Source organism: Vanacampus margaritifer, chromosome 13 (assembly GCF_051991255.1).
Source record: "Vanacampus margaritifer isolate UIUO_Vmar chromosome 13, RoL_Vmar_1.0, whole genome shotgun sequence".
Classification (NCBI taxonomy): domain Eukaryota; kingdom Metazoa; phylum Chordata; class Actinopteri; order Syngnathiformes; family Syngnathidae; genus Vanacampus; species Vanacampus margaritifer.
The window spans coordinates 17,850,341-17,876,486 of NC_135444.1; the positions used below are offsets into that span (position 1 = coordinate 17,850,341).

A 26,146-nucleotide genomic window follows, 5' to 3' on the forward strand; every position below is an offset into this window, starting at 1 on the left:
CTTGTTTTTTAATTGCAGTTTTTGTGCGGCACCTTGATTACCAAAAGTGTGTTCCTAATATTTTGTCCCATAGAATGTAACTATGTTCCTCATATGTCAGCCTAATAGTATTATTGTCTTTTTTCTTTTTTTTTTACGTGATCATAAAACAAGAAAAAAAAGCATGACTTTTTTTATTCAGAGAAATATGCAGTAGTCACTGACTAGTGACTATTATATTACTGACTACTAGTCAGTAATATAATTTATAATAAAACAAAGCAATGGATGTGTAGTAAAAAATAATTAAATCATTCCAATAATTAATCAAATAATCAAGTTGACCTGAATTACTCCATGAACTTCTTCAGTGCCAAAAAGCCACATGCAGTCTTCAATGTTAATCAGGCCGACTCCAATCAAGTTGATTATGTGCCGCCTCCTCCAGGCCTCATCAAGCTTTCCATTTGATTGCTCGATTTGATTTCATGCCGCCTGCTGATGATTGGCCACATCATTAGGTACACAAGTTTACACTCTTTTGCGGCGACAGCAGACGATGACACCCTCCCCATCGCCCTTGGCAACCGGCCTCCACTCGGTCCGGGTCCAGCCCAGTGGGCAGGAAGGGTGAAGCCGCGGTTCTGACACCCTGCACTCAGAGCCTAGAAGCAGGAGGAGACACCATTTTAATGTCCATGCTTTCATCCATTTTCTAAGGAAAACAATACGCAATTATCATCACACATATTAGTGTATGTATACTTATAGAGCAGGGATCACCAACTGAGAGCTACCAGTTTGACACACATCTCTGAAATAACAAATTTGGGCGAGGAAGTGGGATACACCCTGGGCTTGTCACTAACCAGCATGGCACAATAGGGTCTAGACCAGGGGTGTCCAAACTTTAGAGCAGCTGAATCTCATCTCCGCATTCAAAGACCAAAAAGAGTGTAAACTGTTGTAAGATGACCATTTTTTAAACTGTCACTTGAGGTTTCATTATGTGACATGCTCATAAATGGGACCAAATCGGACGAAGCATAATATGGAAGAAACTGTTTTTATTTCTAAAGTTTAATGAGCTTTATTCACCACCAAATTTTGAAGAGAAATTGTGTTGATTGTGTGTTGCGTTGATTGTATTTGTAGTAGAACTTTTTTTTTTTTTATAGCCTTGCAGGCCGTGTCACAACCATGGCCACTGAAAAATGTGTGGTGGTGGGCCACAAATGGCCTCCGGGCCATAGTTTGGACACCACTACTCTAGACACGCTCACTCTTAGCCTACTGTCTCCCCCATTTTAAAAGCTTTAAGGACAGGTTGGATTTGGGGGTTCTAACACATGCATGTACGCGTATCGTATGTACCTGATAGCTGATGTTGCGGGCCATCATGACTCTCCACTTGGGCACCGGACTGCGGACTGTCCGTCACGCAGCAGCGGGCCACTGCATGGAAGCCCCCACCGGCCATGCATTCCATCACGTCGGCAGGTTGGACCTTTAGGAGACATAATTGTGCTTTTTTTCTCTCTCTGTCTGTCGCTCTCTCTCCCAATTTAAAACGGTTCTCTGTGGTATGCTTTTGTCAAATTACTCCAAAGGATCAACAGGTTTTAACGGCATTTTTTTGTTTTCTTTAAAAAATATATATTTTAGTTTTTTTTTTTTCATTATATTTTTTATAATGTTAGTTGTCCGTTAGCTATTTAGTCAATTAGCTAGCTAACTAGCTATTTACAGTAGTGCAGTATTAGCAGCTCGTTAGCCGGCTAGCTGCTAGCTTCAATTTTTGTTAACGAGCTTTAGCTAGGCAGCACGACTATGCAACTAATTGAATTTACACAATGTTTTGAACTCTTTTTGTTTTGTTTTACTGGTAGAGACTTTGTCAGCTAGGTAGTAAAGTGGTTATATTTTAGTATTAATTTTGTGTTTGTTTGTTTTTAAGCTAATTATCAAGCTTGCATTATCTCAGCAGACAATTTAAAGGGATACTTGACTCACAGCCATTTTCAGCAGTAAATAGTTAATATTTTGTCCTGAATTAATTTGATAACTTCATTATTTTTCTTGTACAATTTATACATTTAAAAACTAAATTTTCCACTTGTCAACTGAAGATGACATCACCTGTGCTGAGGAAGTAGGTAATGACAAATCATGGCTTACCTGTTTTCTGGGTTTGGTCAGTAAACTGAGCCATAATTTGTCGTATCACAATGTTTTCTAGTTGTTTTGTTCAGGGGCTATTCTAGAAGGTTTAGGGGTGCTGAGCTGCCAACCAGGCAAGATAAATGTAACCATTTTGTACATTTTTAAGCAATTTAATTCAGGGAAGCATAAGACTTTTTAGTCATGGGTATCCAATCAGTTAGCTTGGAGTTGAACCTTGGCTCGCAGTTGCTCTAATTTTGTTAACTCTTACGTTTCAAAAAAAACACACGTCTCTAGACTTATTTAACATAATAACTACGGTACATCTCTTAAATTTTAGGAGTGCTGGGATTCAATTTAGGTAAAGCACCCCCCAAAAATGGGCTAAAAAGTTAATGCATTGCTAACAAGGCGACCGACAGAAAAATATTAATTTCATGATTTCCTATATGATCCACGCACCCAAAAAAGTTTCTCAATGCAAAACATCCATAGCCTACATGAATGGTTTGTCCCGGTCTGCTTCCGTGTGGATGGTAGCTGCTGCAGCCCATCATCAGCTCCCCCGTACGGCAGCGACTGATGGTTTTGGTGACGGTCTGGTCTTTACCGGAGGGTCCGGGCCTCTCTGACCACACCGAGCGACACAGAAGCACCCCACCTGGTTTACCCCCCAACGTAGATGAGTTATGTCGGTAACCTAACTTAGATATTTCAAAACACACCACCAAACAAAATGTAAATTTCAGAATTCAAATGTATGCACTTCTCCCAAAAAGTTAGGGATACAGTGTTGGACTTTTGGGTAAAATTGCAAAATGAACCTAAAATTCACTGCAACCTTCGATGGTTGCTGTGGTTACTTAGTCAAATTGTTGAATTGTGCCTTTCAGCTAGCTATTTTAGTAAAAGTAATAAAACATTGAACAATTGTACATAAGCATTCAAAAGATAAGAGAACCTAAAAATCTCAGAATCTTAAAAAAAAAAAATCACTCAAAAGCCAAATATACCTAACTTTTTGTGAGTAGTGTGTCTACCAAAGTAGTGATTAACATCTTATTTACTTGTCGTGTTGTTGACAAGAGGCGGCATGGCAGCCACCATGTTAGGGGTGGTGAGGCGATATGTTCCCAAAAGCGCGTGGAGGTCCACTGCACCGCCAGTGGAGTAGCGTAGCAACATATGAAGAACCTGCAGTGGTGACGCTTTTTGATTGGATGACAGGATCACAGCCGCGATGCCTAATAGTAATTTAAAAAGACACAATGAAATGTTAAGTTATGATTCGATTTTTTTTTTTGTTTACTTGGTTAGCTAGTTAAAGAGGTAATTTAATTTCATAGATGTGTTCTTTACTTGATTGATAGCTATCATTTTAGTTAGTGAATGTATTAGTGGATAATCAAGTCGTGACCCACCAGTGTTGGTTAGCTGAAACTGCTTATTACTGCCACCTACAGGACTGGAGAAGGACTTACAACATCACAAACCTGTCACGTGCGCCGCCGCCTGTGAGGTTCCACTCCGGGCTGTAAAACAAGTGTCACATTCACTGCTTGCACCGATGATGTCATCACCAGGCGCAAACAAGTCCACGCACGGCCCGAAGTTGGTGCCGCCCAAGCCTTGCGCCACTAGCCGTTTCCGAACGTCAATGGCCCCCACGGTGATCACCTGTGCGCAGAGGCGGTGACACGACAAAATCACCCTCAGCCCTCTTTGGGCCCCTCACTTGGTGTCCCCACATGGCGTCACCTCAGGTTCAGATGCCGGCGAGTAGAGGCAGGCATCGTCTCGGTAGTTCCCGGCCGCGGCTACAACCACGGCGCCGTTCACCACCAGCTCCCGACTGGCCGAGTTCAACGTGCGACTGAAGGCGCCGACAAAAGGTAGCAACACGATGACTGGAAGTCCGTGCGAAGCGGCCCGAATGTACCCCAAGCCTTACAACAAATGAAAATTAAAGAAGAGGCACCCTCCATCCAGCTACTCTTAATTTCCCATGAAAATATGCAAACCTTTGCAAAAATAAATAAAATAGATTGAAAACCCATGGATTTAAAGGGGACGTCATCCTGAAAGATTCTTGACAATAATATGTTATATGTGACCTCATTAATCTAAACATGACATTCTGATTAATATTACATTTGTGGAATAGAAGTTATGTGGTAAAATCCAGCCGTTTTTATCTCAGGGGGCGGCCATTTTGCCACTTGCTGTCTACTGAAGATGACATCACAGTTGCTCAGGGCTTAGGCAACGACCAATCACAGCTCACCTGTTTTCTGAAGCTGAACTGTGATTGGTTGTTACCTGAGCAACTGTGACGTCATTTTCACTCGATAGCAAGTGGCAAAATGGCCTCCTTATGATATTGAGGAAAACTGCTGGATTTTACTGCTTAACTCATATTCCACTAATGCAATATTAACCAGAATACCGTATTTAATATTTAGACTATTGGGGCTGCATAGAACATATTATTGTCAAGAATTGTATTTTATTTATTTATTTATTTTTTTTGGGGGGGGGGGGGGGTCGACTTCCCCTCTAAAAGCATTTACACTTTAATGGTATGTTTTAAATATTTATTCATTCATATTATTCACTCGGATAATACATATATTATGTATTATATACAAGTACAGAGGAAAAAACTGCTAAATTTATTTCAAAGGAGCCTCACCTGCCAAAGCCCCTGATACGGACCCCTTTCCATGACAGTTGAGCACCCGCACCAAGTGGACGCCCGCACCTCGGGCCGCTCCCGAGTCGGCCCCGCTCACCACGCTGGCTACGTGGGTGCCGTGACTGTTACACCGACTAGCCTGGAGAAAGGCAAACAAACTTTTTGTTCTGTTAAGTGGGCGTGGCTGAATTTTTTTCCACCCTTGGTTTATGGGGTAGTTTGTGTTCTGCCTAGCAACAAGTGGCATATGACCCAGAAAATTAATTTTGTGTGTTTGTATGTATTGTACTTTGACTCCATCTTCCTCTGGGGTGTCATTGAAATCTGTAGCAACAATTCGTCCTTTCAGCTCTCTGTGAGAATCCCGAACACTGCCGTCCATCAGATAGACCTCCGCCATGCTGCCATCATCTGCAAGTACAAGGCTCTTCAATGACGATGTTGATGTGTGGTGTGTGTGTTCACATATGTGTGTGTCAAAGGGCATAACATACTGGGTGGAGTGTATGTTGTGTTTTCCCAGGTCCTGCCAGGGTGAGGCTGTAGTAACTTGCGGAGATTCCAGGGGGCGCTCTGAGCGAAGATGAAGGAGTCCTCCTCCACGTATTGGACATGAGGGAGCGTCAGTGCCTGAACACGCAAAAAGTATGTACAGTAGATCACTTTTGTGCCAGAACAAACCATTCACATGTCGCAAGTATGAATTTGCCCAAAATGTCTGCTTCAAATCTAATTAGACAACTTCCTGTGTGATTTCGGGTATAAGTCCCTGAGACTTTTTTGGTGCATTTTGTTGAACTTGTGATCAACATGCCCACCAAATTTCGCGTTGTTTGCATAAAACTGCTGCCGAGGGATGATTTTTTTTCTTCTAACTTTCAAGCCCTGAAATTTGTCACGATCTAACCTTCTATTTTTTTTCTTTCGAGCACTGGAATTTGCCCAAAATGGCTGACTGTTTGTTCTATTTTGGTCATGGGTTCTTGAGTCATTTTCGTGCATCCTGTTATGAGTCACGTCCACCAAATTGCATTGGTTGAACTTGAACTTGTGTCAGGGGTACTTTTTAACAAAAAAATATTTTTTTTACTGAGTAACCTAAATGTTTGAGATCCATAAGAAGCTTCATTTTAACAAAATATCAAAATTTTAACATTGTATCCACTTTTCTTCTTTAAAGTCCATCTTTTTTCCAACACTGCAGTCTGCGTGCAGTTCCTGTCATTGTCACATTGTCAAATAGATGAGAAGTCCTATGGGGAAAAGGGATGTATTTGCTATGCAACACACAGCAAGTGAGGACCTGCCATGAAGTCAGCCCAGCGCGAGTGACCAAAATTCCAATTATTTGCTTATAAATAGAAAAAAAGTCTGCATGACTAGAAGCGCTATCCCAAATAAAAATGTTACCACTTGGATGACGTCACTGCTCATCTTGACCAGGAAGCCTCGCAGGGCCCCCGGGAAGAAGAAGAAGGTGCGTAGGACCTCCACTTGGTGGCCCAACCTGCCCGCGGTGACCCTCAGCCTCCTGATGCTCATGTGCACATCGCCCTCACCGTGCAGCATAACCATGTAACGTCCCGGCACGCGCCACGCCGCCTTGGAGGAGGTAAAAAGTCAAAAGACTATTGCTTTTAACGTAGCACAAAAACACGCATGAGCATTACAAATAGTATTATAATCATTGTAAACCATATACTATTAATAATAATTATAATTAGGATGTTCAATACCACTTTTTTTTCAGACACCAGTACAAGATTTACTCTGTTTCGACAATGTCTCCAACTGCCGCAGCATAGCGCCAACTAACTACTGCCGAGGAGGACTTACTCAATGTCAGACTTTTTTTTAATCGGTGTCTGGTGTCGGCAGACTCCTCGAGTACTCTATACCTTAAAATAAACACCTGTTTAAAATTTTGACCCCAAAAACTAAATAAACTGTAGAACGTTTGTAATCATTGATGAATGGTAATAACTTACATTATTTTAAATAATAATAATAATAATAATAATAATAATAATAATAATGACAGCAACACGAAAAATACACAATTGATTTTTTTTTAAATATATTACTAAATCAATAATTAGGTGAACAATTTTTATAAATTGTAGGACACTTTAATGATAAAAAAAATCATAACACTAAAATCAAATTATAAAATGTAATTGAAGAAGTGGAAAAAATTTTTTTTTTTAAAGTCAAGAAATTATTACTATATGTTAAAAAATACTGCAAACATACAGAAATAACATTTAAGACATTAAAACAATTAACATTTAAAACAAAACAAAAATCTAAAAAATACAGTTATCCTAATGATGAGTCGTTACTAATAAAAAGTGCATGAAAGATTGCTATAAAACAAAAATATGTAAAATAACACTTACAAATCCAATATTGGTAATAAACCCATACGTAAACTTATTTGAAGTTGAACAACATATTAAAGGTGAATCTTGAACGCAAATGATTCGGATGCATGTGCGTCTTACCTTGATGCATTGTAGAAACTCTGCATTGGGTTCAGTTCTGGTCCAGTTCGTTATCCGGATCACTGGTTCTGATACTTGGGGAGTCTGGCCGCACGCGCTCAACCCCCAACACACACACAAAACGAGGCAGCCAACCGTGGCTGACATTATCATGCTCTAATCTACTGCAATCTTGTGTTTAACAAGAGGCCGGTACAGAGAAGATGCAAAAGACTCCAATCGATGTGTGTCAGTTTGCATATGCCCCCACCACCAAAAAAAAAAAAAAAACTCCCTGATGATTGCTATAATTGGTGGCAGGTACGGTGACGTCACACAACTAGATAAAGAAGGTACAACTACACCCCCTGGTGGTTGTGAGCAGAATGGGAGCTGAAATAAGAGCAATGGAATACATTTGGATGACAAAAAAGTAGATACATGTATTTAATGCATTTTTCTTCGACCATCATCAAATGACAAAAAAATATTTCCAAAGACCATATTGGTCAGTTTTGGTGGATCTATCTAGACAGGCTGCCAATGACGCTCGAGCAGATGCAGCGTTGGGCAGCTATTGTGCCTCTTCAGGGGTGTGACGCAGGAAGTGTGTGCCTCTGCGTGCCTTACATCAAAATAAAAAGTGCCACAACAATATTATAATTAAAGCATAGCAACAAAAAATTGTATAACACAGATTACTGTACTAAAAATAATAATTACATTGTTATTTATTTCTAGGTAAAATGCTGTCAATACAGGTAATGTATGTCTATGTACCTCTCATATTGCTTCCTGGGTGTTACTTCCTCCAGGTTCTTATCCCACATACCGGGAGCTAGAATAACCTAACACACATATACACACACACACACACAAACGTCACTGTCACCAATAACACACTTTGAAATGCTATGAAACCAACCTTAGGGTAACATTGGCACACGCTCCACACTGTCCCAATCAGAACCATGGCTCCACCCAGGGCACACATAGTGGCGTAGACATGGGGCCTCTCCCTGGTCATGATGAACAGGCCCATGGTCACCACGCACCAGCCAGCAACGATCAGCCCGTAGCGGTACGGCTTCCCCTCCACCATGGCCACGGCACACTCAAACTTCAAGGTGTGTGTGTGAGGAGGAGGAGGAGGGTGGCGGTTAAGGTTCCACTCTGCTGCCTATTAAAGCCCAAAGGCAAGCAAGGCCTGGAGGGTTAGGTTGTGATAGGTCACCTTGGTCCCAGGGTTAGAATAGTTTGGGATTTTACAATTATTATTATTTTTTGGGACTTTTTGTTTTTTTGCATATAATATACTTCCTATTTTACCTGGGAAAATTTTTTTTGGGGGAGGGGCGGAAACCTGGCTTCTTACCAAGTGCACTCTCCTCCTCTGGCGGAGAACTAGAGTCTTGAGATTACAGGTGCTCTTAATCAATGACTACTATCTAGTTGTGAACACTGTTCATACAACTTAAAACTGCTACGGTAAAACATTTTAAGAAAGAAAAATCAACGGCCACTCCAAGTGTTGTCCTGCCAGTTGCCCATCTTCAAATAAGCCCAAAATGTTTATGGAAGTCGGAGAAAAGTGAGAGACAAGATTCGAACCCTGGACATTTAGACTGTGAGGCCACTGTGATGTCCTCTTTAATTAATACCAACAATGTGAAATAACTCCATCAATAAATAACATGAGCATCCCAAAATTTGTGAAGGTTTTATATAGAACGCAAACAATTACATCACAATTGAGATCATTGACAACCAAGACAACAAGAAATTGATAACAGTCGATCAAGCAATCCCCCAATACCATGCAAAGGTGCCCCCAAGTGGTTGCCAGTTGCATAGAAAATGACATGATTGGACGACTCAATTTTTGTGCCCGAGGGGGACAAAAAGCAAGGTTGGGTTGCACGCCATAACGTAGCATTTGCAGTTACCATGCAAAGATGCCCCCTAGTGGCTGTCAGTAGCATGAGGAATAACATTCGAGCGATCCAATTGGACATTTTAAGGTGACATCTTTGCAGTAAAAAAATCATTAGGCGGGTAATCATAGCATTCCCCAGGTACAATTGAAATGCCTGCTGTGAGCAGTGTCGCCGCATTCTGAATTGGATGCTGACTCAAATAACGCCTCCTGTTTAAGTGGCGCGGAGGCCAATGAATGATCTGGTTTCAGGATGGAGGGTCATTTGCGTGAAAAATCTCACTTCAATTAAATGCCTTCCAGTGTTGCCTCAGGGAATTAGGACTTACACTATAATACAATACTTCATCATATAGTAGCCTGCCTTTACAGACACCTCACCTTATTTAGTAGAGGACTTCAGATCTTACATTAAAATGCTATACTTCCTCAAATGATCAAGATAATTTGCTTTGGATGCCTCACCTCAAATAAATGCCAACCATCCTCTATTTTACCCTCTAGGTCTTAAACAAATACACCATACTGTACTTTTTCAAAAGAGGATCCATTCAAATAGATGCCCCACTTAAAAAAAACACACCCTTATTTTCTCCTAAGGACGTTAGCTCTAATACGAAAGTATAAAACTTCCTCAAATAGTAGCCTCCGCTCTAATAAACACCTCAACTAACGCCATTCAACAAATAATATGGGATGGTGTATTGTTCACTTGGACAAATGTCTCACCTCAACTAAATGACATCGAGTTTCCCCACAGGAAGTCAGATATCTTACGAAAATGCCATATGTCCTCAAAAAGTAGCCTCCACTCAAATAGATGCCTTATCTCAAACAAACACCTACACCTCCTACTGTATCTTCCCCTTTTTACTTCAAATCCCATACGAAAACGCTATGCTTCCTCAAATAGTAGTCCGTGCTTGTATAGACGCCATGCCTCAATTAATCACCAGGTGCATTTTTTTTTTTTACGCAAACAATTAGGTGCCTTACCTCAAATAAACAGCTCCTATTTCCCCCCTCGGGACTACAGAGTGTTTACAAAAACCTGTACTTCTTTAAAACTCGTCTCCAATCTTACAGACGCCTCATCTCAAATAAGAGTCTCCTATTTTCCAGGGCACTGAGGCCATCTAATAATCTGATTGTGGGATGGTGCATCGTTTATATAAAAACCTCACCTCAAATAAAATCTAACAGTTCAAAACGTTAGATCTTAAAAACACCGCTCTTTTGTAATAATCTCTGCTTTAATAGATGCCTCACCTCAAATAAAGACATTTCCCCTCATTCAGAATGTAATCTAATGATTTCAGTGTGGCCATATCCCACTTTTGCCTGGTCCTGCATGAAAGGCTAATGTGAATAATTTAGGATTTTTTTCATGACTGATGCTCTACTTTTGTGTAAAAAGTGGCTCCAGATTAAGGCACTTGGTGCTCAGGGAATGCTTTGCTAAAACAGGAAGTGCTGTGTCGCCACAGTAGTTGGTCACGTCAATTCAAGCAAGCCAATCAAGTTGACGGTTTCCCTTTAAGAAAGTCCTTTGGTCCCACTTAAAGGCACCCGAATGAAAAGTGAAGCAGCTTGTTAGCAACCATTTGGTCCACAAGCACAACATGCACAAGGCATCAAAGTCCAAACATCCCCTGGGGGCGACTTTAGAGCTGCTCGTTGCCGCCGTGCTCTTGGATCTTCATCACCGTGTCGTAGGACGGGGGAGGTTCCATGGTCCAGGGGGGCGGGGTGGACGGGAGGACCGGCTCCAGGGCCGGTTCGGGATCCGGAGCACCGCCGACGGAGTCCGTCGACATCTCGCGACGAATTCGGTCCAACCTCCTGAAAAAGGGAGACATGACAGGAAGGTGGTGTGGTCAGGAGAATACCGCAGTTCCTCAAACTTGTGCTCTAATAGACACCATACCTCTAATACTGTGAACAAACCTCACCTCACTTAAGACATAAACCTAATGATATAAATAAATGTTTTTAAACCATTTTAAATTCTTAAACCGATAATTGCTCTGAATGGTTAACCGCTTTAGTTGTGCGAATGGTGCGTTGTGTAAAACTACTGTGAGATTGAACACAGAGCCGAGCACATCTTGTTTAAAGTCTTTGAGCACAGACCACGTCAATGGAGAGTGTCAAGCGTTATGGGTTAGGACATCCGATAATCAAGCCATAAAACTGACGCCGCCTTATTCTCACCGCCTTCTTCCTAAAAAGCCCTGAAGCACGACACTTGACAAACTACACACTAACTTGTAGTACATGCTGCATAGTGATAACTACAACAGTAGTTATCATATGCAAGTACACTTGCACATAAAATCAATACAGTAATACTAGGGCTGCAACTAACAATTATTTGAATAATTGATCGTCTGTTAATCGAGTCATTGTTTCACCTCTAAATAATACTGAAATATGTCCTCAGGTGCAGTAGTCACTGGTGTAATGGAGGCCACGCCTTAATTAATCATCAGGTGCATCGCCCATTTGAAAAAATACATGCCTGACCTGAAATAAGCACCTTGTAGTTCCCCTCAGGAAATCAGAGCCTATTGGGAAAGACCATACTGCCTCAAAATAGTACATTATGCTTTGTAGATGTGCCTCAATTATCCACCAATAGTGTTGCCTGCTTAATGAAATAAATGCCAGGCCACAAATAGACGCTTCCCACGTCCCCTCAGGAATTCATATCCTATCAGAAAACACGATACAACAGCAAATAGTAAATCTGCTCTCTTTAGATGCTGTTGCAGTGCCTCAATTAACGACCTGCTTCTTAGTCATTGAGAATAAAAAATGCCTCACCTCAAATAGACATATTTTCCCCTCGTAACTCACATCCTACAAGAAAATGCTGTACTGTATTTCCTCAAATGGTATCAGCCTTTTCTCTACTAGATACTATGCCTCATCAATTGTTTGTCAGTTAAAAAAAGTAATTGTCGCACCTCAAACGCCTATTTCCCCCCAATAATTAAAATCTTATATGGAAATGCTGTACTTCCTCAAAAAGTAGATTCCTCTCTAATAGCCGCCCACCTCAAATAATCATCGTCATCCACTCAAAATCTTGACTTCAAATAAACAGCTCCTATTTTCCCCTTAGGGGTTTGGATCCTACATGACACCTCATTTCCTCAAATCATAGCCTGGATCCACTGGACACTTTTTCCTCAAATAAATGTAATAAAATTCCAGTCCTATGCAAAAATACTGTATGTATTTCCTCAAATGCAAATAGTTGCCTCCGATTTATTAGACACCTCACCTGAAATAAATGCCTCCTATTTATCTCCTCAAGAATTTAGCTCCCTACAGGAAAACAGGGTAAATAATGGATGAGCTCTGTTTAGTGTTTGCTTACAAGAGCTTTGTCAGAGGTATTTGTGCTGTAGTGCGCCCTTTAAGTTATTATTAGATGACTGATGCTAAAGTGTCAAAGTGTCTTTGCAGCACACAGGCATACCACCAGGTCAATGTAATCAATGAGTATTATTATCACTGTACAGGCAGAATTTCTAATCAATGTTTAATAGCTACTGTAATTTTATATCACAGTATTTATTATTTTTAATCTCTTCATTTCCCCTTTAAATGGTAAATAAAACACTACAGCTATTGGTGTATCTTGGCACGCCCCAGTATATTGTGATTTATTTTTCATGACATTTGTGAAGTGTTTTGAGCACAATTTATTCCACGTTCAGTAAGTATATTTTGTGTTTTTAACATTTTATGGTCTGTACAAAAAAGTGCTATTGTCATGAAAACAACAGGCAAAACACAATTAACATGCTAACTGTTAGCATTGATAGTCACAATTTTGGATTCAACAGTTATTTGAACACAAATGGCGGAGTAACACATGTAGACAAATAATATAACAATACTCAGACATATATTCTTTATCCTCGATGAAAAATGTATTACTTTTGAGTTATATTATATGTAATGTTATCTACTTTAACTTAAAGAGGAAGTCAAATCCATAATGTTTCTTACATGAATATGTTCTATGCACTCCACAATTCTTAACACCATATTCTGATTAATATTGTGTTTATGGGATGTGAATTAAGCAGCAAAAAACACCTGTTTTATCCATGCCAGCAAGCGGACATTTTGCCTTGCACTGCCACTTGTTGGTGACTGAAAATGACATCACATTACCTCAGGGGCTCAGCTTGCGAATGTCACATGACTAAACCTAGAAAACAGCAGAACTGTGGTCGTTAACTGACAATTGAACAAACAATTCATTTTACATCACAAACAATTGAAAAATGGCCATCCCCTCATATGGGTAAAAACGGGTGAATTTTGCTGCTTAAAACCTTAATATTAATCAGAATGCTGTGTTAAGACTAATAGGGGGCGCGTACAACATATTGTAAAGAAAACTTTTGACTTGACTTCCCTTTTCAGTACAATTTTTGGCAGTTCTGCCCCCCAACGAAAAAGCTACCCGGAAGTACGTGTTATGACGTCATAGTTCGTCTTTCTACCTTTGGATGGCCAGCGACTGTTGCGGGCTGAAGCGCGTGCCCGTGCGCGGGTGCAGCAGAAAATGTCCCGGTACCGCCGCCTGCAGGTTCTTCATGGCCATGCACAGCCCGCTCACCAGCAGGCCCACGCCCCCCATGCCCAGGAAGAGCCCCAAGACGGGCGCCGAAAAGCTGGGCAGAGGCGCGCACAGGGCCACCAAACCGCCGGCCACCATCAGCAGCACGCCAAGGAGGAGCAGCGCGCCCTGAGGCAACGGCATCGCCGCCGTCCCGCTCCTCCTCGCCTTCCTCCGGGAGTCCTCAGCCAGTCTGCAGCGGAGGCGCGTGCGCTTCTTCAAGCATCTCGTCGAGGTGAAAACACTCCCATGCCGCCGCCTCCGCCTCCGCCTGCTCAGGGGGAGAAGGTCCCCCGCGGCGCCGTCTGGAGAGTGAACATAATCCGGTTTGCGTCGAGGGTTGGCGGCGGAGGAGAGACGCGGTAGCCGGGGAACTCTCGTCTCGTCTGCTTTGTGGCTGCAGCAGAGAGGAAGTGTTGGGTTTGTTTTTTTTTAAACACGAGGAGGGGTTTTCTGTGACGAGACCCGAGTGGGCTGGACATTGTCACCATTGCATGTTTGCTGCACCTTTTGGACTGACAGAAACCAGTTCCAACTTCAATGAAAACAACTACTAGAGGTTGTCTTGTGTCAATATGTAACATTCATACTTTATAGGCAGCGAGATGTTGAACTTTTTTTTCAATACACTTCTGTAATTCAAGTTCCAAAATAGCACTCTACTTTATATATATATATATATATAAAAAGTTAGGACATGAACAAAAAGAGTTAAACAGTTTGTGTCACACTTTGCATCAACTGAATGGCCATTTTGCTGCTTCCCGTCTCAGCCATCTGGGGTCAATATAAGACAGACATACCATACTTTGACATCTGTACAGTAAACATGTCCCAGCTCATAGCAGAGGATAAAGAATATATGGCTGAGTTATATTGAATGTCTAAATGTTTTGCAGGGTTATATATGTGTTGCCATTATGTGCTAGCATTAGCTTTAAGTTACTGGACTTATTTTAAAAAAATCTGATTGTTTTAAATATACAAAGTGGAATTCTCCTACTTTTATGTTTAGTTGGACAGTAAACCTCAACTGAGTGTGCTATTTAACAGACTGAAGCCTAATTTTATCTTCATACACTTTTATTTCGACAGGCAGTTCATCCTGACTTTGTTTGGACTGATTGTCAGAATGATATTTCCCATAACTCACCTTAAAGTAAATAGCTGACGTCAACCTGCAAGTTTTCAATATGGCACCATGTTCTCTCCTGATGTGGTATGTGATATTTCACTCTTATGCACAAACATGACAGCACAGCATGCGGAATTTCATTAATCCGATGTTCATATCAACACGGTTGTGTCATGTGGTCAGTACTAAAGAGGGAAGGTGGGAAATTTTCATATTGGGAATGTAGTGGCGAAAAAGATAATGGTTAGTATTCTCTCAAAGAAATACTTCAGGGTGTGGCTCAAGTAAAATAATGCTAAAAAATTGACAAAACAATATCTAAAAATACAAATATATTGCAACAAAAGAAAAGCAACACAAATAGAAGGAAAAGCATTAGAAGATGTACGGAAATATTACAATAAAAATAACCATTAAGTAAACATCTAATTATTTACATTTTTTATGAGAAAAGGCTACAAAAAGTCTGATAACTATAAACAATATACATTAATAGAAAAAAAAACTTACTAAAAAATCAATAAAAAATACATATACTTTTTTTTATTTTGGGAAAAAATATTCAACACAAAATAAAATACTGTACTCAAACATTAGAGAAAAACATACGTTTTATATGCAAAAAAAACAAGAAGAAACTAAAATTTTCTCGCCACTATTTGTTGAAGCAAATGGTGTCCTCAGTTGCACCACTTGGTAGTAACCAGCAGATGGCGCAATCAATTAAGTCCCAACTAGTCGTAACATTTTGACAAAGCAATTTAAAATATTTTCTGTTTTTTTTCCCTTGAAATAAATAATAGTATAGTATTGTATTTTTAACTATTATTGTACCAAAAATAAGACAACCAACAGTCTGCACAGTACAGTTGTGCCCTTAATCAGTATTTTATTCAGTTGATAGAATACATTCACACACGCACACTCGCACACAATGAAAATCCGTTGCATGAATCTTTCATCTGCTGTCTTGCATTACGAACCCTTAAAACCATGCATATGCAGGGACACTTATCTCCAGATAAACTTAATGCATCATCTATTTTCCAAGTCATTATCAACTACATTGTCTGACATTGTATCACATATATAAATACATACAAATATATTAATAACAAACTAATACCTCAAATATATATTTTTTAAATAAATAAAATAAAATATAGTATGCGTAGCTTTCAGTTTAAAACGATAACGCATGACATTAATTATTGATAAATAATACATAAAATAAAAGTGATTTTGTTATGGTCCAAATGAAACCAAGGTTGAACTCTTTGGTTCAAGCACAACACTGCCCATCACCAAAAGAACACCATACAAACTGTAGCATGGTGGCGGCACCATCATAAACAGGAGCTGTTTTTCTTTAACTGCAACGAGAACCTTCGTGAAAGTGGAGCGAATTATAATTAGTTCTAAATAGCAGCTAGTTAGTGTTAGCACAAAACCTTCAGTCTTCTGCTATAAAGAAAAAAACTACCAAAGCATCCGAAATGTATTTGGGGTCAATCTGAGGCACTTTAAATGGTGTGTGCTGACTCCCATTTAACATGAGCTTGAACATGACTGCTTTTCTGAACAAAGCCACATCCCTTGTTATGAGGGTGTGCACACTTGTGCAACCACATTGTTTCACTTGTTTATGTTCACTTTCCCTCTTGAAAAAAAACTTTTGAAATGATTTATCTTGGTCTTGTTTTTATATCACAATAATCTTGCCTTTAAACATGAACAGGGGTGTGTAGACTTTTTATAGTCACTGTATGTCTTCAAAAACATGCGTATTATGTTACTTGAAGACTCTTGAATTGTGCATAGGTGCGAATGTGAGCGAGTGGTTGTTTGTCTGTATGCACCCTGCGATTGACTGATGAGTAGTCCAGGGTGACCCTAACCCCGCCTCTCAACCCAAAGTCATCCGGGCAAGGCTCCATCTCAACCGTGACGTCCCCCTACAGAGGCAGCAGAAAATTAATGTATGGATGTCTCTTTTAAACCTCAAAGCTAATCTCTCTGGAGCGTCCGAATAAGGGCTCTGCGGCCAGGTGCGTGTCGGAGTAGGCCCGGCGCAGGTGCGTGGAGCTGCACGTGGTTTTGATGGCCACCTCGTAGGGAGGTGGTGGTCCCAGCCAGGGGGGTGGATGTGGCGGCGGGCTGAAGCCACCGGGATCCATGGGGGGATAATCGAAGTCCTCGCTGCGAGTGCCTCGTCTTTGGCAATCTAGAGTCCTGTACGGGGAAAAAGAGAGCAAATTATCTCCTTTAAGGAGGAAGCAAATGTGCCTCATCATTCTGAGGTTCGCTTCTTTTTTTTCACCTCCATTATGATTGAATGCCATAGAGAAGGGCTTGACAAAAAGCAACTGTATACCAAAATCAGTACAGTCTAGCATGTTTGAGACTTGTACACAACTGGCACCCGAGGATACAACATCCATAGATAGATATGAATATGTAGCTGTGACTTGCCTCTTTTGAGCTAAGTGCAGACCGTAAGCTAACGTCCATGCTTTCATTACCTGTGATAGGAACATTGCCCCTACCAACATGGCCGCCACATAGGCATGCTTGTTAGACTGCGGCACAACCACTGATCAGAATATATTACTGGATAGCTGATACGCCAAGACTTTTGAAGCCGTGATGCCGCCATGTTGCTCCTCCCAAGAAACTTTTCTCGGCATACGATCCTATACATTTACAGTATCGAAAAATTGGAGACCATTTGAGACAGTACTTAGTAGAAACAGCATAATTTATGATGTTTTAAATTTGCTGAACATAAACAAGAGGACTTTAGAGACTTTACAACTTGCCTTAAATGCATGTATAAATTATACGCTTTATGTTGTTTACCGGAAGAAACTTGTATATTTTTTTATGAAAGAATTGTAACTGTAATTAAGCAAAAGATGCTTCTGCCAAATTTGATATTGGGGTCTAAGGAACTGAGCGATAAAAGAAAAAGGTGGTATTCGAAGCAGCACATACCGTCCACTTATTTATTTAATTTTTTTACTTGCGAAAAAAATAGTGATCACCTCGCCCCCTAAGAGCTAACGAGCTGTATATGCCTAATCTGTACGTATGCGTACATCTTATAAAGTAGTCTGCTCGCGAGATGGGAGGAGTAAGATGGCCGCCCTGTGGCTTTGACAGCTTGCACGGGCGTGTATGGGCTATCGGCTGTCCAGTAATATATTCAGATCTGTGGGCAAAACCCCCCAAAAAAGTCAGCAGTCTCTTGTCTTGTGATTGTATCACAACGCTAGTAAATACTGGAACTAACAGACTTTGACAACTACTGTACAAAGGAACGTTTGGAGTGGACTGGAGTCTATTTTCTGTCGGTTACATCCTAAAGCTGCTAAATCTGAGTCTATTAAAACAAAGTTTTGAGTTTTGAAAAAGTATCTCAAATTCTTTTTTTTTCTTTTTTTTTTGCTTAGTCTCCATATTTTACCACCATCAAACAAATAGATGAAGATAACCCATGTAAACATGAAATGCCATTTTTAAATTGTGATTTTATATAACTAGCAATATATTTTTCACATCTGTGGGGATATTTTGGCTCACTCCTGAAACTGATGGCCAAGTTCTGCTAAAGAGCAGATTTCATGGCTCCATCAATCACAGCAAGTCATCCATGTCCTGGAATAACAGAGCAGCCCCAGACCACCACACAACCACAGCCATGTTTGACTGTTGGAATGGAATGCGGGCCTAATCTTGACCACCCTTGAATTTGAAATGTGCACCTGAGACTAAAGCCACTTCCTTATTTCTTTAGTGCAAGGAATGTAAAAAAAAAAGAAAGAAAATACTTTTTTAAACTCACCCTGGCATAAACACCGACTGGGACTCCGGGAAGCGACTGCCATCGTGCGCAAAGAGGGCATGGCTGCTGTAGCCGGCGTACTCATTATAAGGATAGTGAGGGCAGTCGGGGTCAAACTCCTGCTGGTTGTAGTTGGAGCCGCTCTTGCTGTTCATGGCCCAGAAGAGCCCCAGGATGAGCATGACCACCCCCAGCACCACGCAGCACAGGGAAAAGGGCTGCAGGCGGCTCTGCGACGAGGCCAGGAAAGCGGTGGAGCCGCCGGTCACGATGAGGAAGGCGCCGATGAAGATGGCTCCGTGGTGGAGGGACGGCATCCTCCAGACTGCGCCGAGGCCGAACGAATGATGTCACTCGAATGCGGACGGGATGGAGCTCCCCATGCGCTCGGAAGGTGATCAGACATCCACGTATTCCTTCAAGAAATCCAGAAAAACTCACTTTTTCATCCCCATGTGTGGAAAGTGGAGGAAGAAGAAAAACTCCAGCTTTGGGAAAGGTGCTCAAAGTGACTTTTTTGATGTTAAAGGGAAGAATTGAAAGGAGAGAGGGCTGATGTGGACACACTGTGTGTTTGTCATCACAGCAGATGGACGAGAAGACGGAAGAGCCCATTAAGAAATCTTTACTGGCGCCCCACCCTCCTCTGTCTAATGTGTCTAAAGCGCACCACTTTAGTGTGCGTGCGCGTGTGTGTATGTGGGTATCCAGAAAATTGATGACATAGAAACTGGGTTTGTGCGTGTGACATCAATTACAGAAATAAAGAGGATTCATGTAACAATTCCAATAACATGATGACGGGCCACAAAGAATACATACAGAGTTTCCGCAAAGTATCTTTACAATTAAAAGAAAGTATCGTAAAAGCAAGGGGTGAGGTAGTGGATCAGATTTATTCACAATTTCTAATCACAGGCAACCAAACATTAACATTTATTTATGTATTTTTTTCAATAAAACCAACCCAAAGGACATTTTAGGACAGCTTTAACTTGAAAAGAACTTGGACTCTACTAAAAGTAGTTTATATTTACTGAATAATTGTTTACAATTTAACCCATACACTCTCAGGTGGTCACAAACGGTAGCTAGCTATTGATTCTGGATAGGGCTAGACTAGCTATACATATTTTATTGTTCATAAAACTGATTGTACATAATGCTATATATAACACTGTTGCAGTGTCCATGTATCCAAACATCTTTCACACACAGTGCAGAGTTGTTATTTAAATGATTTAAAAATATATATTCAGATGTGCGTTCAGTACGCAAATAACGTTTTTAAAAGAAACACAAGAAGCATGCTTTGGGCACACAGCCTTGAGGGTGGGATGGTGTGACCGACTTCTTGCGCTGCGATTGGTCAAAACCCGGCGAGACAGCCAAGCACAATTTGCCTTTCTCGCGCGCTCGACCAATCGCTGCGTGGTGTCTGCGCTTCGTTCCACCTCTAGAACGGAATCCACCAATGGGTGTCTTCTGGTGGGCGTGACTTCGAGTCCAGCGAGAACAACTCACCTATCACTGGGGTAGGGTGACAGGCACTGTTATTTGGCACTATAACAAACCAATCTCCGTGGAAACTCTGATAACTTTCATGGGATAAGATAAACTTTGTGTGTCAAATAGCTGTTTTGCAGTACGACTCGACGTCCTCTCGAGCGTACACGATGGAGTCGCTTCTCTGCTTGGGTTTTTTGGGGCTTCTTCTGCTTCTCCTGTGGGTTCAAGTGAAAGGTGTCGACTACGTGCTAGTTCACCAGCGGTGGATGTTCGTGTGCTTGTTTCTGCTGCCTCTGTCCGTCGTGTTCGATGTGTACTTCTATGTGCGAGCCTGGCTCATCTTCAAGATGTGCTCGGCGCCCAAACTGCACGAACAACGCGTGCGTGATATCCAACGACAGGTGAGGAAACCTGGCGCATGCGCAGAAGATGAGGACAGAATTAGTACAAGGACCCTTCATAAACCCAAGTAACATGTGCATAAATGTCATGGGAATTATTTATATATTTAAAACTTTTCAATCCTAATGTTCCTGACTTGTTTAATAGAAAGAAAATTTAATAAACATTTTATATATTTAAAAAAAATAATAATCGAATGCAGAGGTGGGCATTGAGGGCCAGTCCTGCAGGTTTTGCATGTTGCCCTTCTCCAACACAGCTGATATACTATCAGCTCATCAGCAAGCTCTGCTTAAGCCTGATAACGATCCTGTTGATTGGAATCAGCTCGTGTTGGAAGTGAGAAACCTCCAAAACCAGCATGACTCCGGCCCTCGAGGACCGAGATTGCCCACCTCTGATTTAATGGAACATCACCAAATAAAAATGTCGTAAAACGTATATAAGATAACCAAACCTCAGCTATTCTGACCTGTTTTCAGGTGCGTGAGTGGCGGGAGGAGGGCAGTAAGGGTTTTATGTGCACGGGGCGACCCGGTTGGCTCACAGTGTCCCTGCGGGTGGGCAAGTACAAGAAGACCCACAGGAACATCACCATCAACATGATGGACATCCTGGAGGTGGACACCAAAAAGAAGGTGGGGAGAAGATGGGGTTTGTGTGCAAATCCCGGACGTCACACATGATGAAGTAATTGTGTTTGTTTGGTGTTCAGGTGGTGCGAGTGGAGCCCCTAGCCAACATGGGTCAGGTGACGGCACTCCTCACATCCATTGGTTGGACTCTGCCTGTGCTCCCCGAGCTGGATGACCTCACCGTGGGTACGGCGCTTTAATGTCTCGGGAATCATCATCGAGTAGGAGGCGGTGTGATGACAGGAGGGCGTTTCAGTCTCCCATCCATCACTGCTTCCTGTTTGGCCTCGTCCCTAATACTATTAGAGGAGCGACGCTGGAACTGCACAGATCAAAACCAGGGCGGAAATGGCCATGGAGTTGGAGGCGCCCGGGGATCGGGTTTCATAATGGATTTCCTGATGCCATAAACTGCACATCAACGCGGCCTAATGTTTTCCCATCAGGCCGCCACGCATTCGTTTACGTCCGTGCGCGCGTCTGTTGTTGTGCTGCCAGACATTAAATCACACCACGTTCTCAATCTCCCTCTCGTGTCTCAGGTGGTTTGGTGATGGGTACCGGCATCGAGTCGTCCTCTCACATTCACGGCCTCTTCCAGCACATCTGCGTGGCCTACGAGCTGGTGTTGGCTGATGGCAGCTTTGTGCGCTGCAGTGAGGTGAGACATGCGGAAATCTATCTATCTATCTATCTATCTATCTATCTATCTATCTATCTATCTATCTGTCTATCTATCTGTCTATCTATCCATCCATCCATCCATCCATCCATTCATCCATCCATCCATTCATCCATCCAATGGTCTGATGTTGCCTTTAGGGACTGTCAGAAATCTTAGTTTTCCTTAAAAACTATATCTAAATTTTTATCTATTCTGCCAAAATATTATTATTATTATTATTATTATCTATCTGTCTATCTATCCATCTATCCATCCAATAGTCTGATGTTGCCTTTAGGGACTGTCAGAAATCTTAGTTTTCCTTAAAAACTATCTTATCTATTCTGCCCAAATATTATTTTGACCACCAGGAGGAGAACTCGGACCTCTTCCACGCCGTGCCGTGGTCCTGCGGCACTCTGGGCTTCCTGGTGGCGGCTGAGATAAAAATTGTGCCCGCCAAGCCGTGGGTGAAGCTGCGCTACGAGCCAGTGCGAGGCCTGGACAACATCTGCCGTCGCTTCGCAGAGGAGTCCTCCAATAAAGGCAACACCTTCGTGGAGGGCATCCAGTTCACGCTGGACTCCGCCGTCATCATGACGGGCACCATGAGCGAGCACGCCAAGCCTGATAAGGTAGGAGAGTAAGAAATTAAATGAGTCTTTTTTAATGACCCAAATTAGGCGAACCTGGTCACAAGGCAAGCCAGGAAGCTGCCTGGGCACTTAAAACCAGAAACCCGGATTGAGTGCCATCTTGTGGCTAACTACAGAATAGCAGCGATCTTATTCCAATTCCAATACCTTTGAGTATTTTGAAGTGATACTACGATTTGCCCATATTTTGTATTCTGACAATATTTTTACTACTTTCTAAAATTATTAATATGAAGACATGTCTTTTTTTGTACAGAATAATTTCCAAATGTTAAAAGGTCCTAGGTTGAATACTTTTATTTTTTAATTATCTTTCATTATAATTAGAACTAAAGTTAAAGTACCACTGATTGTCACTCCCACTAGGTAAAGCGAAATTAGATTATTAATTATTATCTTTAATTGCCTTGTATTTTCTGTATTCTGCTAACTTACTTATCAGCAGTGAATGTGGTAGTGTGTGTTGATGTGAAATAAAAACATTTACTGTTCACATTTTTTTTTTTGTAATGAAAATGAGGACAAACACTGGTTAGAAACCCTGGTGGATTTCTACTTGGGGCTACAGCAAACCCTAGAACCTTCTGGGCATAAAGTACAGTGGTGCCTTAAGATACAAGTTTTTGTTCCGTGACTACACTCTCAACTCAAAACACTCATGTATCAAGTCACTGCCCGTCAAAAATGTTGCGTTTGTGTTTTTAAGAATGAAAAATAACACTTGAACAGTTTATGCTGCTGTTCAATTCAATGTGCTGCTCCTTCTGGTGTATAAGTTACTATTACAATTTTTTTGTAGAGGATAACAAATTATTTATAATTATTTATTTTCGTATCTCAAAGCCTTCTGTATACAATGTAACGTAAACCCCCAAAAATTCTAGGTAGACGACAACTAATTTGCTAGATTTTTTTTAGCATAAACAACATTAAACCAAAATATAATAATACTCCTGTTTGTTTTGTTTGACTTCAGATCAACAGAATCGGCCTGCACTTCAAACCCTGGTTCTATAAACACGTGGAGGGCTACCTGACGGGCGGCAAGGATGGAGTGGAGTACATCCCCCTCCGACACTACTACCACAGACACACACGCAGCATCTTCTGGGAGCTACAGGTACTCGGGCTGAACCATTTTCACAAACGATACACAGTCATTACAATTTATTTATTTATTTTTTGTTTGTTTGTTTTTGTTCTTTGTTTTTTTCTGGAGAGCTCAGTATTGTTCATTCGGTAATTTTACTGATTTGACATGTCATCATCATTGCTCTCTCTTTTTAATTTTTTTTTAAATTTTGTATGTGGGTGTGTATGTGTATTCATTAGTTCACCTAAAACCTATTAAAAAATCCCATACCGTTCACCTAAACCGAACACTTCCAGCCAGAGTCGTGAGGCCGTCAGGAGACCCGAGGAAGGACCAAAGAAAAGAAAGGAAAGGAAAGTCATTGCAATTTAATACGCAATAATCTTTTTCAAAGTCCAAAATGAAAGTAAAGTAACATTGCCTTGTCATCATCCTACATTTCCAGCTGTGCATGTTCACTCGCCTCTTGTTTTTTTTTCTCTTGCGGCCCACCAAGCCATTAGATTGGCGCACGTGCTCCGCTGCAGCCGGTTAATGGTGTGTTTAATTATGCATCGTGCCGGTCTGACACGTGTCCATCTGTCACGGGACCGGCTGACTCGGCGAAATCTCCAGACGATCAATCATCCGCTTCTCCGCGAGTAGTTCGGACACGGCGACATTCCTCTTGCGTCTTTTGACGTAATTGTGTAATTGGCGTTTAGTTGTTTGTGCTCACGGTTACAGGGTTTAATTACAGAATACATGGCGCTTCATTTTGGATTCAAATTTACAACCTTTGAAGAGCACTTCAAAGGTTGCTTACATCATAAAGCAGCACAAAACAAAGACATCTTTAAATGTGGTTTTTGTTTCCTTTTCCTTGGAAGACAAGTTCACTTCCTCTGCGCCTACCACGTAATCAGAGCTTCTTTGTGTCAACGTAAAAGTTATTTTAAATGTAAGTATTGGATTATTGCATACCTTGAGATGTGAGTTTAATTCATTCCTCGACCACGCTTGTAATTTAACACAAATTCCCTAAGTCATCTTTCGCCATTGAAATGATTGAGAATGCCATTAATCCATTCCAGCATCACAAAAAGAGATCACAATTTTTTATTTTTTAATGATACAAATTGCTCTCTATTATACTTTATGAACATGTACTGTAATGACGTGTTAAAAAACAACAACATGGGAATAGGACCTTTGCATCGGCAATATTGAAGGGGAAAAAAATCGCTTTTAAGTTATTTTTCCAAATTGTTCAGCCACACTTGGAAACATGTGGACAAGTTGAAGAATGTCACATATTACGTAATGTATGCAATTTGAAAGAACCTATTTCCAGATGACAGGTCAAAAACATGGTTCGCAGTTTATCCTCAAAGTTCTCAGGTTTGAGTTTGAATCCCGGCTTGATGTTCTCCATTCGTATTTGGCCAATTCTCCGCTCTCGGGTGACCGAATATTGGCAGAGATCAAGACAAGTGTGTTACCATGGACTAAAATTGTCTCCCCACCAGGATATCATTCCCTTCGGCAACCACCCGGCGTTCCGCTGGCTCTTCGGCTGGATGGTCCCACCTAAGATCTCCCTGCTGAAGCTCACGCAGGGAGAAACCATCCGCCGTCTCTATGAGCAGCACCACGTGGTCCAGGACATGCTGGTGCCCATGAAGCACCTGCAGGCCGCCATCACACGCTTCCATCAGGACATTGAGGTAGGGATGCAATATTTACACGGACCGCAGAAAATCGTTTTCACATTGTTTTGCACATGACAAGAAAGGAGCCCAGGGCAGATCAGATCAGTCATAAAAAATAAATTAGTTAATTACAACTGGAAGTCGGATTTTCGTGACAACAAATCTGGGATTTCATTTTAAGGCTATTATTACCCATTTTCTGTGTGTCCAGGTTTACCCTCTTTGGCTCTGCCCGTTCCTCCTGCCAGCCGGCAGGGGCATGGTCCACCCCGACAGTGAAGAGGAGGAGCTGTACGTGGACGTCGGCGCGTACGGCGAGCCTAAAGTCAAACATTTTGAGGCAACGGCGTCAACGCGGCGACTGGAGAAATTCGTCCGAGACGTCCGCGGGTATGTTTCTGCTGGTTTACGCCGCATGGCTCAATGATTGGGATGTAACAATATCCAAACGTCGCAATACGATAATGATCATGATATTGTGGGGAGGGTGGCGATATTAAAAAAGGTCACGGTATTGTTTAAAAAAAAAGAAAAAGAAAACCTCATGCTAAAAAAAAAAGCACAATATTGCGCTTTTGTACAAAACAGCAATGCTCGTAAATAATAGACAATCTCTAAT

At 41.4% G+C, this 26,146-nt stretch overlaps 4 protein-coding genes and 1 long non-coding RNA gene across 7 annotated transcripts in view; 1 reads left to right on the forward strand and 4 right to left on the reverse strand.

Annotated features, from left to right (window-relative positions):
- On the reverse strand, positions 1-7,557 carry pcsk9 (proprotein convertase subtilisin/kexin type 9). 2 transcript variants are annotated; one of them, XM_077583881.1, is made up of 11 exons: positions 7,342-7,557; positions 6,248-6,439; positions 5,332-5,467; positions 5,127-5,248; positions 4,835-4,976; positions 3,901-4,088; positions 3,636-3,819; positions 3,210-3,386; positions 2,643-2,803; positions 1,354-1,486; positions 1-644 (listed from the first exon to the last, which is right to left on the reverse strand). In XM_077583881.1, exons 1-11 carry the CDS (start codon positions 7,492-7,494, stop codon positions 511-513), a joined length of 1,722 nt encoding a protein of 573 aa, XP_077440007.1. In that variant the 5' UTR covers positions 7,495-7,557; the 3' UTR covers positions 1-510. The 2 variants fall into 2 exon arrangements, with proteins under 2 accessions (XP_077440007.1, XP_077440006.1); XM_077583880.1 differs by having other exon boundaries at positions 4,835-5,248.
- Positions 1,311-26,146, forward strand: part of dhcr24 (24-dehydrocholesterol reductase) — a 25,892-nt gene continuing 1,056 nt past the window's right edge. Inside the window, exons 1-12 of one of the 2 annotated variants that reach the window (XM_077583883.1) lie at positions 1,311-1,479; positions 3,606-4,034; positions 5,187-5,482; positions 6,281-6,449; positions 14,994-15,117; positions 21,271-21,426; positions 21,504-21,609; positions 21,966-22,084; positions 22,459-22,722; positions 23,720-23,863; positions 25,345-25,542; positions 25,739-25,917. In XM_077583883.1, coding sequence (XP_077440009.1) covers positions 15,100-15,117; positions 21,271-21,426; positions 21,504-21,609; positions 21,966-22,084; positions 22,459-22,722; positions 23,720-23,863; positions 25,345-25,542; positions 25,739-25,917 — 1,184 coding nt within the window. In that variant the 5' untranslated portion in view covers positions 1,311-1,479; positions 3,606-4,034; positions 5,187-5,482; positions 6,281-6,449; positions 14,994-15,099. Of the gene's footprint in view, positions 1,480-3,605; positions 4,035-5,186; positions 5,483-6,280; positions 6,450-14,993; positions 15,118-20,553; positions 20,788-21,270; positions 21,427-21,503; positions 21,610-21,965; positions 22,085-22,458; positions 22,723-23,719; positions 23,864-25,344; positions 25,543-25,738; positions 25,918-26,146 lie in introns of those variants that run through there. The other variant, XM_077583882.1, reaches the window with a different exon arrangement.
- Positions 9,034-14,306, reverse strand: LOC144062484 (uncharacterized). The gene is made up of 2 exons (XM_077583893.1): positions 13,783-14,306; positions 9,034-11,098 (listed from the first exon to the last, which is right to left on the reverse strand). The coding sequence occupies exons 1-2, from the start codon at positions 14,040-14,042 to the stop codon at positions 10,921-10,923; spliced, it is 438 nt and encodes a 145-aa protein (XP_077440019.1). The 5' UTR covers positions 14,043-14,306; the 3' UTR covers positions 9,034-10,920.
- On the reverse strand, positions 16,884-19,299 carry LOC144062085 (uncharacterized). The gene is made up of 2 exons (XM_077583019.1): positions 18,878-19,299; positions 16,884-17,265 (listed from the first exon to the last, which is right to left on the reverse strand). Exons 1-2 carry the CDS (start codon positions 19,192-19,194, stop codon positions 17,028-17,030), a joined length of 555 nt encoding a protein of 184 aa, XP_077439145.1. The 5' UTR covers positions 19,195-19,299; the 3' UTR covers positions 16,884-17,027.
- On the reverse strand, positions 19,755-24,598 carry LOC144062486 (uncharacterized). The gene is made up of 3 exons (XR_013296406.1): positions 24,107-24,598; positions 21,261-22,714; positions 19,755-20,797 (listed from the first exon to the last, which is right to left on the reverse strand). It is a non-coding gene; the product is annotated as an uncharacterized LOC144062486 (long non-coding RNA).

What these genes read in the sequence shown, in the direction of transcription:
- pcsk9 (XM_077583880.1), bottom strand. Translation starts at nt 7,494, where the DNA reads ATGATAATGTCAGCCACGGTTGGCTGCCTCGTTTTGTGTGTGTGTTGG. An exon ending in TCTTGTCAACAACACGACAA is followed by an intron (nt 2,804 to 3,209) that starts GTAAATAAGATG and finishes GGGGTAAACCAG; the next exon opens with GTGGGGTGCTTCTGTGTCGC. An exon ending in CCCGCAACATCAGCTATCAG is followed by an intron (nt 645 to 1,353) that starts GTACATACGATA and finishes TCCTGCTTCTAG; the next exon opens with GCTCTGAGTGCAGGGTGTCA.
- LOC144062085 (XM_077583019.1), bottom strand. Translation starts at nt 19,194, where the DNA reads ATGCCGTCCCTCCACCACGGAGCCATCTTCATCGGCGCCTTCCTCATC. An exon ending in CAGTCGGTGTTTATGCCAGG is followed by an intron (nt 17,266 to 18,877) that starts GTGAGTTTAAAA and finishes TTCCCCGTACAG; the next exon opens with GACTCTAGATTGCCAAAGAC.
- LOC144062484 (XM_077583893.1), bottom strand. Translation starts at nt 14,042, where the DNA reads ATGCCGTTGCCTCAGGGCGCGCTGCTCCTCCTTGGCGTGCTGCTGATG. An exon ending in CAGTCGCTGGCCATCCAAAG is followed by an intron (nt 11,099 to 13,782) that starts GTAGAAAGACGA and finishes TCCCTTTTTCAG; the next exon opens with GAGGTTGGACCGAATTCGTC.